Source organism: Ictidomys tridecemlineatus, chromosome 8, assembly GCF_052094955.1.
Source record: "Ictidomys tridecemlineatus isolate mIctTri1 chromosome 8, mIctTri1.hap1, whole genome shotgun sequence".
In the NCBI taxonomy this organism is placed as follows: Eukaryota; Metazoa; Chordata; class Mammalia; order Rodentia; family Sciuridae; genus Ictidomys; species Ictidomys tridecemlineatus.
This window is the reverse complement of record NC_135484.1, coordinates 7,119,618-7,134,005: the sequence shown is the minus strand read 5'-3', so window position 1 is coordinate 7,134,005 and position 14,388 is coordinate 7,119,618. Positions and strand designations below refer to the sequence as shown.

At 45.5% G+C, this 14,388-nt stretch overlaps 1 protein-coding gene and 1 long non-coding RNA gene across 3 annotated transcripts in view; one reads left to right on the top strand and one right to left on the bottom strand.

Moving 5' to 3' along the window:
- The window catches only part of Plg (plasminogen), a 33,432-nt gene extending 24,401 nt beyond the window's left edge, over positions 1-9,031 (bottom strand). For both annotated transcript variants that reach the window (XM_078018794.1, XM_005321426.5), the window contains exons 1-5: positions 8,876-9,031; positions 5,444-5,579; positions 4,129-4,235; positions 1,627-1,741; positions 119-258 (exon numbers count right to left, since the gene is read on the bottom strand). In XM_078018794.1, the coding sequence (XP_077874920.1) occupies positions 119-258; positions 1,627-1,741; positions 4,129-4,235; positions 5,444-5,579; positions 8,876-8,924 (547 nt within the window). In that variant the 5' untranslated portion in view covers positions 8,925-9,031. The remainder of the gene's footprint in view (positions 1-118; positions 259-1,626; positions 1,742-4,128; positions 4,236-5,443; positions 5,580-8,875) is intronic.
- On the top strand, positions 6,439-13,284 carry LOC144365962 (uncharacterized). The gene is made up of 2 exons (XR_013424702.1): positions 6,439-6,522; positions 10,376-13,284. It is a non-coding gene; the product is annotated as an uncharacterized LOC144365962 (long non-coding RNA).
- Positions 13,285-14,388: the final 1,104 nt, after the last annotated feature.

The following is a 14,388-nucleotide window of genomic DNA, read 5'->3' as shown; positions in this document are numbered from 1 at the left end:
GGTGAATGCATGACTAATTGCAGCACTGATTGATTGTTATTAATACCCCGTGGGAAGTGGCTCCACAGCAAATTACTTGGCCGGTGAAGAGCAGGCATTTCCTAGCGCCATTTCTAACCTTCACATTCGGGAATGTTGCAGTACTCGAATCTCTTCTCTGGGTCCATAGTGTAACACCAAGGCCCCTTCTCGTCGTTGTCTGGGTTGCGACAGTAGTTCTCCTCCAGGCCCTCTCTGGGGAACTTCTCAGGGAAAAAGCTGTGGAGGACAGAAAAGGAGCACGTGGCTGATATTCAGAGAGGCAGCCTGTGGAGGGCAAGTCGGCAGGATGCTGTGTGTGTCCCCACTCGGGCCTGAGCACCTGTTATCCCAATGCACTGTGGCCCGCAACTGTCGCCCCTGAGCTGTCCATTTGCATATCTCAGTTGACACTGTTCCGGGTACAGTGGCTCAGGCTGTACGGCTCACACTGACGGCCCAGTCTTAGAGGCAGAGCCGAGTCTTAGAGGCAGGCTGGATTTCTACCTCAGCCAGGAGGAAGACAGAGGCCTCCGTTCATTTTAAAAACCTGCTTTCAACAGTGGCCCTTCCCTCCAAAAAATATCACAAAGGCGGACACCATTCTGTCCCTGAGAACTTGGCACCCAGGATTACACTAGAATCTTTCTATACATTCTCTCACTTACACTTAACAAAAAACCCACCAGGAGTGGTTACCCCTGCCTCATAGGCAACGTCCACGTGAAGCAAAACAGATCCTGCCTAGGTCCTAACGACCCGGGAGCAGGTCAAGACTCTCAAGTCTGATTCCAACGGCTGAGTTGTGTTTGGACGGGGCTGGGAGAAGGGGTTAGGCTCATTTTCTGCTACAGAGGAGTTGCTGTGTAGAGATAAGAAATTAGATAAAAAGCACAAGAACTTGGAGTCCAAAAAGGCAGTTTCTGATTCAGGTTCTTTGGGGGCCCTGTTTCAGGTAATCCCCACCCTCTCCGGGCCTCAGCGAGATGATGGGGTAATCTACCTGGCAGCCTATGATCTGGACATCGGGTTGAATTTTTTACTTTATCTAATGGGAACATGCCATCTGCCCATCTCCACGGGTCCTTCTTTTGGGGTGAGAGGCAGGGTCGTAGATACTAACTTCCTTTTTGATAAGCTTCGTGGCAGAAAACGTAATGCCACCTGACACCAAACTGGGAAAATTGCAAGCAGAGTGACATCAAATAGTAGGCATGTTGCAAGGTTTGCATTTCATTCTTGTGTCTTCTGAACTGTTGGCTCCACCATGTTGAGGGGGGCCGTGGTGTGAGTTCTAGCTCAGCGTGTTTGATTGACACATCCAGTCCTGACCATCCCTGTATTTGCCTTTTTTCTCAGCTTCAGCCTCAAGTTCATAGTTCTGATCTTCTTTTGACTGGGCTTCCTTCTGTGTTTTAGTTATCCCAAAAAATAACAGGAGTAAACAGAAAGCAACCACTTTGGCTTTTGTGCTATAAGTAATTGAACTGTCCTGTATCTACATCCCAGAGGCTCTCTCTGCTCGCCCACATACTCTGGTTTGAGTTAGAAGTGCTGGGATTATCTGAGCACCGAGGGTAAACACAAAGGCAAAGGAGAAAGACTTACTTTGGCTTGTGGGGGTAGTTGGCACTCCACCTTTGACAGACAGTGCCACTCTTTGTCTTGGACACTGTCCCTCTGTAGGTCTTCCCATTCCCAGTCTTGCACTCTGAAAGGTAGACTGAAATATGTCCACACTGTGGTCAAAAGCCAAGCAAGAAACCCCAGGAGCAAGGTGTGCACACACCATCCCAACCAGAGAATCCGCTCCCAACGCAGAGCCGCTTCCTGCTGAACAAAGTCACATGCACCAGGAAGGGCACCATAAGCTGATGCTTCTCCTACTTAGATTCCTTCATTTGAAAGCTCTGTCCTGAGCCCCTGCATGTACCGGGCACCATGATGGGGCTGGAACACATACAATAAATACAGAACAGGCGAAGCTCTGCCCCCAGGGGCTCACACTCCAGTGGAGTTGGAAGGGAAAGGAACCACTGGGCCTTTTGAAATGAGCTAACTTCACAATGAGAGGCACTACAGAGAAAATAAACTGCGGGGTGAGTCAGAACTGAAGAACAAGGAGGGGCTTTTTAGATGGCAGGTGGGGGCAGGCTTTTCAGAGGCCAAAAGAGATCCGATCCACTTCTATTTTTTCAGGTTCCTGGTAATTTTAAAAAATGCCAAACAGGGGTTCTGGAAATGTGTCTAATTTAAATGTTCACAGCAAATATTCTCAACCAACCTGCGCTTACTCAGCTCACCAGTTAATCAATGGGTTTCATCCTGTCTTTGAAATAGCCTGAGACCCACCTGTGGCCCACAGTGGCAGGATGGTCCCCTTTCTAGTGTGCCACCCACCTCCGTCACCATGAGGTGGGTCTTAGGTCCCAAGTGTCATTTGTTTATATTGCCCAGCTCTCCTGTGCAGTTACACTAACCGGATGGAGGTGACAAGGTCCAGGGGCAGGAGTGGTGACGACTTCACGTTTTGAATGACAGAAATAAGCAGCAGTCCTTGTGTAACATGGGCTTGCCTAGTGCAAGGACTGCTGCATTCTGGAACAGTCCAGGGTTTGTGCTAAGTGCCCTAGGAAGGGTTTAAGGGAGAAAAGGTGCCTTTCTAAAAGATCACTTGTGCAGCTACAAGAAGGAGAACCAGTGACTACAGTGACCTGGCCAGACATGACAGGGGCTTGGCTCTGAGGGTGGGCCTGGAGATGGCGGCAAGTGGCAGGGATCTAACATGGATTGTCCCCAGCAGAACCCCTGGATGGTAGGTTAGCAGCGGATCCATATTCCACAGTAAAGAAACAAGGATCAAAAATGACTGACTTTTGACTTTTCGCCTCGTTCTTGTTTGTATGTCCTCACCAGAGTTTGTATAACCTTTTGCTCTCTTGAAAACAAGCAAACCAAGCCTTCAAACTTCAGACTTCAGACCAAACCTGACAGGCACCCCAGGTTCCTTCTGGTTAACAATTTACAAATGACATATTTAAATTTTAACATTTTGTGGGGAGAACTGCCACCCCCACTTCTTTTTAATCTGATGGATAGTAGGTGATCCTGTTTATCTCATCCTTTACTCGCTATTTGTAAGAACTAATAACTATCACAGATAAGGATCAGGGTTAATAATCTGATCTCAAGAATTAAAGACAGAGTAAGGAAGAGAGTCAAGAGGCTGCAACCAAGCAAATCTAGAAACTGAAGAGATAAAGCAATAACCCTAGCCTAGAGGAATACTTTTAAAAATCTTATGGTTTGTGGTGAGACTAGAAACAATGTTTCAAGTCACTGTCAAGAACACAAGAAATATGATATATCTTATATTCTTTAGTATCTGTGTTACAGAATATTTGGAGAGCTGAATTGTAACTAATGGCGGTGCCTGGCCAGCACCACAGTACAGGAGATAGTTATTAAGTGTCATCTTTCATTTAAATCTTCATATATAAGTGCTACAAAGAATGGCACTTTTGCATCCCTAAAAAGATGTGCAATTTCCCCCAGAATCCAGGCCACCTCTCCTACTAAACTATGGGACTGTTGAACTGCATTTTAAAAGGAACTGCGATTTTTGCACACTTTCAAAAGACAATTTTGAGCCTGAAGAAAATATAGACCATGACCCAAAAAAAAGTGGAAAAAAAATTTAATGAGCATTTTTGTCCAGAGCCAAATGTTATCAAGATTGAAAGCCTCTCATATTTCCATTGTCCCAGGCTGTCATCAGAAGCTGGAGCCCAAGGACCACAGTCTCCCTGCAGAACTAGTGGCCAAGGTCATGAGGAACTTTTAACTCCCCGTCTCTCTTTATAAATAAAATTTTTAAAAAAGATTCTGAATTTATTTTTATGGCCACAGAGATAGAAGTGAATTTGTAAATCTAATCCTTTCATTTTTTTCATAAGAAAAATGAAACCAAAGAGGTGAAGTCTCATGTTCAAGTTGACAGAGCTGTTCAGGGACGGAATCCTGTCCTAACTCGGAATTCAGTTTCTCCACTCTGGCTCATCAATGAAGGACATGAAAGGGGAGGAGAGAGGGGAAGGGGAAAGTACCCACTTTTCTTCTCAAATAAAACGACGTCTCTCATCCTGATGACGGGGGAGGACTTGCTGTTCTCAGCCATGATCACACACTGCTGCTCTTTGCTGTGATACTGGAATGACCTGTGGAGGAGGAGGAGGGAATACTGGAAAAATCTCCTTGATTCTGGGAATACTAGAACATCTCCGTTTATTCATAAGTAAGACACTTGAGCAGTCATCATATGCCTTTTAGGAGCGCGGAGCCTTTCGTAGTGGGAGGACTTCAGGCATGCTCTTGGCTCTTGCCTCCTGGGATGCCCTGTGACTGCCTGTGTAAGTTGCTATGAAATGCAACACCTCTCTCTCTGTTCTTGCTTTGGCTCCCACTTGGCTTCTGATTTCCCACCATGCTGTGGCTCAGGTGGAAATAACCACAAGGTCTTGAACATCCAGCCTCCAGAACTGTTCACTTAATAATTTTTTTCCCTTTATTAATTACCCAGTCTTGGGTAATTTGTTATAGAAACAGACAGCTGGCTAAGGAAGCCTCCCACTTCCCTTCCCCAATCACATGGTCCTGTCAAGGTTGCTCAGCCTGGCATTCAAGGCCATGCAGAGCTCCCTGTTCTGGCCCAACACCTGTGAGAAGTCTCGGCTTTGATGCGCTTGGCCCCTCCTGGTCCCTCTTGTATACTCAGGATGCACCTCTCCTGCACTGGGAATCCTCCCTGTCTTGGAGCTTAAGACTTCAGCCACCCTCCAAGCCCAGCTCAGCTGCCTCCTGCTCCCTGAGGCCTTCTCTACCTGTCTCAAACAGGGGTCATTCTTTCCTCTGAACCTCTAATTGTAGCACATAATTGTAGCACATGCATCAATTATGCCCTTAGCAATACTTAGGGCTGGCTGTTTATTTTTTTTTTAAAACATTATTTCTGATTTCTTTGCACCATAAATACAAAAAGGCAGGCACTGGACCTAGTGTCTGTACTTGTTTCCTCCTCCAGCTCCATATAGGACACTTTGATCCACATGATCGTCAATAAATATTTGCTGATGGTGAGTTAAAAAAATGGAACTTGGAACGGTAGCTGCTCCTGGTGATGTCATGTGTAAACACAGGTACCTTTCTTTGGGAGCACTTTTCTAAAGGGGGAACTAATAAACCTTAACAAGACGTGGTCATGGCTTCAGATACTGTGAGCAAATGGATTCCAAACTCCAGGCCCATAAATTCCCTTTTCCTCTTAAATTGCAGTTTTGTTAATAAATCCACAGCTAAACTTCTTGCCATCAAAACAAGTGTCTCAAACAGCAAGGTTCCCGCACAGGTGCAATGACAGTGAAAATACCTGCAGATAAACTCTGTTTCCTCCTCGCATCTCGCCGCACACTCCTCTATGCTCTGTGCTCCTAGGTGCTTCTTGGGGACACCGAACAGTGAAGCCCCTTGGGTATTGACGTAGCCATCCAGGGAGCTTCCTTGACCTACAAGTGGACGATCAAAGTGGAACAGCTGATCAATGGCTGACCCCACTGCATGATTGCCATGGCTTCTCATCTGTTTGCTTGATAACCGCCAAATAAAACTCGGTATGTTCTTGGAAGCCGAAGCCAGTGTCGTGAATAAAAATGCTCAGTCAGGAAAACAGTTCCGGTAACGCTGTAATACATTAACGGAACACCTAGACGGCCGGATCAGAACCACGCAACAGACACTATCGCCACCCTGATGGACAAGGAACTTTAAATGAGAATGAATTTTACCTGTTTGCTGTTGATTGTCATGTGATGATAAGCCAGGAAGACACCATCAATGGCGACTGCGTTGCCAAAACTAACGTGGGTTTGTCCATCCCTGGGTATAAGTGGAGGCCATTCTTTGATTTATAACAATACATACTTTCTAATAATAAAGGATTTTTTTGATGATGATGATAGCTGACATTTTAGAGGAAATTATTTTAAAAAGCAGAACCTGGGATAATACTGGCCTTAGATGTTCTATGAGATGAACCCCCAGCTCAGAGCATGGCCAAGGGACCTTCAGTCTTGTTCCCACAGGCTGCCTAATGGCCCCTGTTCCGAGGCTGCCCGCTACACCTGGTCTGGCTGTGGCAGCTCTAATCTAAGCCTGCAGAACCCAGCTCCCATCCTTTCATATAAATGCTGGTGACGTTCCCAGGGGCGAGGCCAAAAGGAGCTTAATGGAATTATAATAGAAGATTTTCCGTGTGTGTAGGCAACATGGCCACCTTGGCCACTTGAGGGGAGTGGTGGGACCAGAGCCAGCCTGAGTGGGTTAAAGAGTGGCCAGGATAGGAAGTAGTACTGCAGATGACAATAGGTTAACACAGAGTCACCTTCCAAAGTCCACCCTCTCTCTACCTCCTCTGCTGCTTTTCCTTCGTCGATTTAAGATGCCAAATTGGTAAGATGGACTGTTGAATGGGAAGTGGGTGGATGCATTTTAAACTTTCCGAGCACTTGGTAAATGTGTGAGGTCATGGAGAAATAGACAGTTGGGGCCCATATCCGTTTCTTCACCTCACATTTCTCTCAATTTGAGTTCTCATTTTCAAGAAGAGTTGGACTTTGATGAAGTGTTTTGAAAAAAACACATTAAATCTGTAAAGAATATCCTCCAAGAGTTAAGTTAACTTTTGGGAAGAGTTCTTGGGGAATGTATTTAACAAGGTTCTTGGGGAATGTATTTAACAATGATAATTAACAAGGAGAATTTTTCCTTTTGAATCATCCTTTAAGTCAGCGTTAATGATGTCGCCTTGTGATGTTTCACAGCGTGCAGCCGCTGAGATCCACCTTAGGCACTGATGTGCCAAAGGATCATCTCAAAGGAGTCAAATATTTTCATATCAAATTTTTTTCCCCAGAATCTTTCTTTTTTCCCTTTCTCTCTTTCTTATTCTCCTTCAGGCTTCACATAACAATGAGGTTTAACACAATTTTTGACAAAGAAAGATTAAACAAATCTTGGTAGGAAAAATATTTTTGTACCACAAGCTCAATGCAGATGTATTTGCTATCAAAGCAACGCATTTTATGATGACACGAGACCCTTCGTCACTGTGGGGTATGTGCCGTGTATGTGCACACACACATTCTTGTGGTGTTTAAAAACTACTTAGCAGTTTGTGAAGTGCAAATGTTCATCCACCCCTCACTGACTACAGCTATAAAAGCAAATGCCGTTTTCTCCCAGTCATGGCGGGCACCGGAAAGATGAAAGTCACCACAGAGAATAAGAGCAAATACTTTCAAACAGAGATTGTTAAAGACATTCCCATCCTAGTCGGTTGAGACATTTCAATCCTGATGCAGAGAAATCCATTCTAACCTTTGGGTGTAGCCCCCTGGGTGCACAGTGTTCCCAGCCCTTGCTTCCATGGTCTGAAGTACAATGCTCACACCTGCTCGTATATGCACGCATGCGCGTGCACACACCACACACATTTCTGACAACTATCTTTTTGCTCAATCTTCTTGCTAGTTCTTCAAATGGATCCCACTAAATTCAAATATATTTTTCTGTAAAGCACAACCTGTGGTATCTGGTGATTTATAGATTGAATGTCAAGTATCTATACATTATTTATTGGAGGAACTACTAGCATAATGTATGATTCCACATACAAAATGTCTAAAACAGCAAATATGTAATCTATAGAAAGTAGAAGAATGGTTGCCAAGGGCTACAGATTAAGGGCAATAGCTAGGGAGCATGGAATTTCTCTGAGTAACGAAGATATTCTAGACTTTACTGGGCTTAGGGTTGAGCAACTTTGAATATACTAAAAACCACTGGATTGCATGCCTTAAATGGGTGACTTGTATAGCATGAGATTTATATCTGAATAAGCTGTTAAAAAAACAAGCTACCAGACACGTTTAGAATGTGTGTTTTTTAAAATGTTCTCAGTGCATTTGGAAAAGGGAGAAGGACACTGGTTTCCTTCTTGGAAAGCTCTTGTTTACATCCAGGTTTCTTTACTTTTCTGATCTGGGAGTTTGGACAGTGGTCAAGTAACATGATTTCCTAAGTCTGGATTCCATCATCTAGAAAAGGGGATAAGTATGCTACCCCATCGGTACTCTAGCTAAATAAGCTCTCATTAGTAAAACACACACACACACACACACACACACACACACACACACACATTTGTGTGTATGTATAAAATGTGATTGGACTACTCCAAACTTTGAATTAATATGATGTATTTACATATATCATTTCAAAACCTGTGCATGTGACTTCTCCAGACATTAAGAGGCCCAACATATACTTATGGAAATCTTTCTTCAAACCAGAACAAATAGATGCTACTTCACACTATGCAGGTAGGTCAAATATGAAAATATATACTCAAAAGACAAAAAATAAAATATACTCAAAGAGGAATTTTGTTGCTTACATTTGGAAGTGATAGGAATATGACAAGTTAACCAAAATGATAAAAGATAATTCAACTGAGAACCAGCAAAAAGATTCACTATTTTTTCAATGAAAATCGACATCATTTGGGCACAGTCATTTAGATTTGAAAAGTGACCCATTACCTTCTTTGCCCATTCATTCCCCATACTCTGACATTCTTTAGAGAGACATTAGATTAATATATTGAAGAATTCCTTGATCCTAGATTTTGAACTGGAAAAGTCATGAATCAAGTTCAATGAGTGACACATAAAGCCATACTATACCTATTTTTTTAATACATTGCTAGGAATATGTAATGACAGAATTGCAAAGAAAATCTTACCTGATTTCAGAAATAAGAGAAGCAGAAGGACTATTTCCTTGCAGTCCATGTTGGGACTGGCCAGCAGTGCCCTGGGGGACAGTGTGTCTTAGTCCTAGGTGCCGTTGGCTTACAAGAGCGCAGAGGCATCCGTGATTGAGATAGTCAAATGAGGTTAATTATTCTCCAAGGCCCTGCCACTGCGCTCCAAGGGGCAAACATCACCTTAAATAATGGCTATTACAAAATGTTTGAGAGAGAAGCCTGCAAGAGATGCTGGGAATTCCAGCCACTCTCCCCTCCCAGGTGACTCCTGGCCGCTTCCTTTTTCCTCTCTCCTCCCCTTTCCCCAGACCACATCTTTCCCTTTCCTTCCCTCTGTTTTCACCCCCTTTCCTTTGAGGAAGAAAGGGAAATCATAAAAGGAGCTTGCATTTGCGAGTACTTTCCATGAGCCAGACAGTGCACAGAGGTCCCTACCCACGTCACATCCCACCCTCCCAGCAAGCAGTGTTACCAGGGTCCGAAAATCAAGAGGCGGGAACTGAGCTTTCCCAAGTCTGCACACTGGACAGCTGGGGAAAGCAGATGCAAACCATTTAGGCCTTAGATTACCAAGGGCAATATCATTAATTCCTTCATGCCCTGCCACCCCGAGTTGAAATTAAGACATAGTGGAACTGTTTTATTAAGTTGGGTGCAATGGTGCACGCTTGTAGTCCCAGCGGCTCAGGAGGCTGAGACAGGAGAATCTCAAGTTCAAACCAGCCTCAGCAACGGGAGGCGCTAAGCAACTCAGTGAGACCCTGTCTCTGAATAAAATACAAAATAAGGCTAGGGATGTGGCTCAGTGGTCAAGTGCCCCTGAGTTCAATCCCTAGTACCAAAAAAAAAAAAAAAAAAAAAAGCTTTATTAAAATCAAAATGTCTTTATTCCCAGTGGATTCGTGTGTTTCCATAAATATACATTTCTATTGTTATTTTATTTATTTACACTTACTTTTAAACTGATTCATAAAAATATAGAAGTGTACATATTAATGAAGTAACATGATATTTCAATACATACATATATCACATGACATTTACAAGTTTGGGGACTTTGTTTTTGCACTGCTGGGGATCCCAAACCCTTGCAGTGCTAGGCAAGTGCTCCACCACTGAGCTACCTCCCAGCTTGGTGATGATTAAACAGACATTCTTTCCTTCCTTAAACTTTTATCACTTTTTCATAACTATGAATTACATTATAAAATATCAATCTATCCCCCCAAATTACAGTGCAAAATCTTCTCATCCTCATAAAATAAAGCAAGAGTGGCGGAATTCTGCTGAAAGAGTCAGTCTCAAGTTTAATTGTTGAATCTGTACTTTTCCCTGGCTAAATGTTAGAATGGCCAGCTGGAGCACGCTTTAAAACTCCAATTTTGGTATTTGAAAATATTTAGAAATAAACTGAACTCTCTAATTTTAACTATGAAAAAAAAAAAAAAGACCAACAGCATTGGCTCCTCTTTCCAGGTGATGAAATTCCTCCCCATGTTCACCAGCAGAGGATCAAGGCGGTGCCCGAGGGTCTGAGTGGAACCTCTACAGAAGGCCTGGAGACCAAAGCTCTCGCAGAACACTGAAGAACCAGAGGGAGGCACTGGAGGCTCCCTCCTTCTTCATTCCCCGGCTCCTACTGGCCCAGTTTACCAAAGGGACCAAGATGAAGGCAGCTTGAGAAATCAGTCGCAGGCAGACTTTTTTTTTTCCTTGAAATCATGTGAAATGTCTTTTAGACAACAGTGTTGGTCTGTTTGAGGTAGTTCTTTAGTGAAGGGAAACAGAGTCCACTAACATCTAATGCTTCCATCGAGTGTTTGGTTCCACTTTAATCTGAGCCCTTCCTCCTAGGGAAGGCACGGCAGGAATGGTGCCTTCAGAAATTCTGTATCTGCACCATCTTCCCTTCCCTGTTGCCTGTGTCTTTGATTTGGGTGACATTGGTGTGCCTTTTGCCCCCCTTTCCTTGGGATTTCACTTGATTCTGAAAATGTTACTTTGCCAACCAGGTGGCCCTCCGGCAGCCCCTGACTCTGCATTCTTCTCCACCACGTGACATTCCAGCCTCATGAAAGAGCACATGGCCATCACAGCACCCCCCAGTTCAGTCGCATGTAAAGAGAAGAGCAAAGGAGGTTGCAGGTTTGGTTCACGGTGCTGGGGATGGACCCTGGGGCCTCATGCGTGTTGGCAAGCCCTCTACCACTGGGTTACATCCCAAACTCTTATTTAAAATTTTATTTTGAAACAGGGTCTCCTTAAGTTGCCCAGGCTGGCCTCTAACTTTCCAGCCATCTCCTCCACCTCCCCAGCAGCTAGGATGATAGGCTTGTGCCACCAGAGCCTGCAGGAGGATGGATTGCTCAGCTATCACCTAGGGTGGGTGTGCGAGACTTCCACCTAGTGTTGCCCCACCTGATTTAGTGTCATAGGCCCAGGAAGGCATAATGCCATGGAATATTCTACTTTGTTCCTGAGAATCCCTCTTTGTACTCTTAGAGGGATTTTGCCCATGGCTCTAAGGATTCAAAAGAAACCATTTCTTTACTGAAAGACTAGCAGAAACTAAGGGAGAAAGACCTATCTCCATGACTGCTATTAGGTTACATAAATACTGAGGTTTGTGTGTGCTGAGTTCAGTCCGTGGTGGACCCCAGACCTCCTACTGTGTCCAGGATGCTGTTAGAATCTGTTACAATTATAAGAAGGGCAAGTCCCAGACCCTGCTCTTCCCCACTCTCTACCCTAAAGGAACCTGCACCTAGGCTTTGTGGAGATTCTGCTGCTGGACTTGTAGCCAGACAAGGGCATTCAAATAAGATGGGAGAAGAACCGGTCTCCTTGGAACCAGTCTCTGCCCAGCCTGAGGCCTGCAACCAAGACTGGGCGAGTTCTCTTGGAAGGAAAGAACCAGCTGGTCTCTCCCAGAACCACCGTGGGAATTCCCCACATGAAGAGTCATACGCACATGAAGGGTCAACTTCCCTGGAGAATTTACCCTTCGGTCTCCCCTGAGGTGGAAGCTGCAGCCTGGTCCTGACACCCCAGGTGACATGGCCTCGTGCAGGTGCACTTGTGTTGCCGGAGGCATGCACCTGTCAGCTCCTTTCCACGTGCCCTTGCCACCTGCCTGCAGCTCCAGGCTCTGCCCTCTGGGGTTGTCATTCTAGGGCAGCTGCTTTTCTCACTGGGAGCACCTCTGAGGAGTCCCAATAAGACCAATAATACGTGTCATTTCAAAATGAAAACGGCAAAGAATTAACTAATCTATTGAGGACTCATGCAAAGCATCCCTTTTTGGTAAGGGTTCTTGGCAAGGTCATCTCTGCCCTTGGTGCCAACTTGTAGGTTGCTTTTACAGTATTGTTGTATTGGGCAGATCACCTAAGAAATGTGTGCAAATTAATTTGGAAGTGGCCATTATTCTTTATCTGACCTTTATCTCATGTTTGTTAGTCTTGGTTCACTAGCCTCTGGGACCATGCAACAAGATGCTTATCGGCTCTCACCTCAGGAAAGGAGATTGCAGGCTGCCCAGTTAGCACAGTGGTTAAAATGTAACCACAGGAGGATCCTTTCTGAGCCGGCCTTCGATGTTCAGTAAGATGACATTTTCTTAATTGAGTTGTGCTTGACGACAATTAGATGCCCATCTTGGAAATAAGCTAGCTTCATTGGCCATCTCCGTCGGACTTGTCCCGCTTCAGAACAACATCAGCAGAGAAGAAAGAACCATCTCTAGTTGGCTTAGTAGCCCTGGCTAAGTCAGAGAACAGCAGGGTCCTTCCGGCTGCAAGGTCCAGACTCACTGTGGAAAAGACAGAAACAAGTCCCTTCCCACCACTCCCATCCATTGTCCTCCAAGCTCACGAAAATAAAGCAAAATTATTGCAAGTATTTGGAGGAGAAACAACAAGTAGAAATCATTAAAATCTTTCAAGAAAAACAAAGGCGTCGGGCACAGTGGTGCACACCTGTACTCCCAGCAGCTCAGGAGGCTGAGGCAGGAGGATCATGTTCAAAGCCAGCCTCAACAACAGTGAGGCACTGAACAACTCAGTGAGACCCTGTCTCTAAATAAAATACAAAATGGGCTGGGAATGTGGCTCCGCGGATGAATGTCCCTGAGTTCAATCCCTAGCACCCAAAACAAAACAAAACAAAGGAGTGTGTGTATAAGCTGGTGAGGTCTGAGGAAGGTCTGTGGGGAGTTCACCATATGGAACAATGGCCATTTCCTGCTTGGATGATGACATGGTCCTGAGAGGTACTCCCTCTGGGGGAGGCAGTACCATGGGTACAGGGAGCTCTCGGTACTATGCTTGAGACTTCTTGTGTATTTATTATTAATTCAAAATAAAAAGCAGTTATGTGTGTCTAAATGTGCCAATATTTGTGTACCTGTGTATATTAATGCGTGTATTTGACATATATTTGCCTGTATTGTGTACATTTTAAGAGGACTTAGGGGAAGCAGATGCTCCTATAACATTAAAGAGAACAGACACCCAGCCTGGGAGACTCTACTGTTCCACAACTTCTAACTCGAGATGTAGAGACAGCCCTTGGCTGGCTCCTGTGAGCTCAGGGGCTCGGGAGTGGGAGAGGAGAGAGCTCTCCACCACCTTGCCCCTCCGTGGTGAAGACCAGACTTTGAGTAAGGACCGATTGGTGCCACCTGGGAGGCAGCATCTCCACCCCTATCTGCTGCGTGTGCATCCAGAATCCAGCAGCTGGGAAAGCCCAAGCCGGCTCCCACTCCCATGGGGTACTCAGGGCATCGACCGCCTCTGCAGACAGGCAGAACACCTAGGAGCCAAAGGCACCCAGGACCCCACTGAACCCCACGTGATGACTCCTTCTCCCTCTTCTCACCCTGCACCAGCAGCTCCCAGACCCCATAGTTCACGGCCGACGGACTTGGATCGCAGAGTGCAGCTGGGGTGGGGAGTTCAGTGACAATGAGCATCTGTCAGCCCTTGCCCTTCACTGGATGCTTGTCAGCCTGGGCAGCGTTGGGCTGTGCTGAGGGAGTGCTGGGGAATCAAGACGCCGCCCCAGCCCACCGAGTTTTCGGTGTGATGGCAGCAGGCGCCAGGCAGATCTCTGAATTGGAACTGTCACAGTGGGTGGCAAGTGCAAGACTGGCCAGGGTCCAGTTAGCTCAGAGGAAGTGAAATCCACACAGACAGCTGGAGTGGCGAGGAAGGAGGAGAGGACCGTGTGCACAGGGCCCCAGGGTGACGTGTGCAGACAAACTAAAGAAATCAGGTGACGTGGGCAGGGGTCCTCCATGCAGGCCTCGTGCACTGTATCAAGGAGGTCAGACTTGAGCCCAAGAATGGCAGGGACCCTTGAAGGCCTTTGAAATCCAAGAGTGGCATGATTCCTCAGTCTGCAGCAAGGTGAGGGGATCATAAGAAGCGCAGGATAGGAGGTGAGAGATGAGAGGGCCCTGGAAGAAGGCAGTGGAGAAGGAAAAGCCA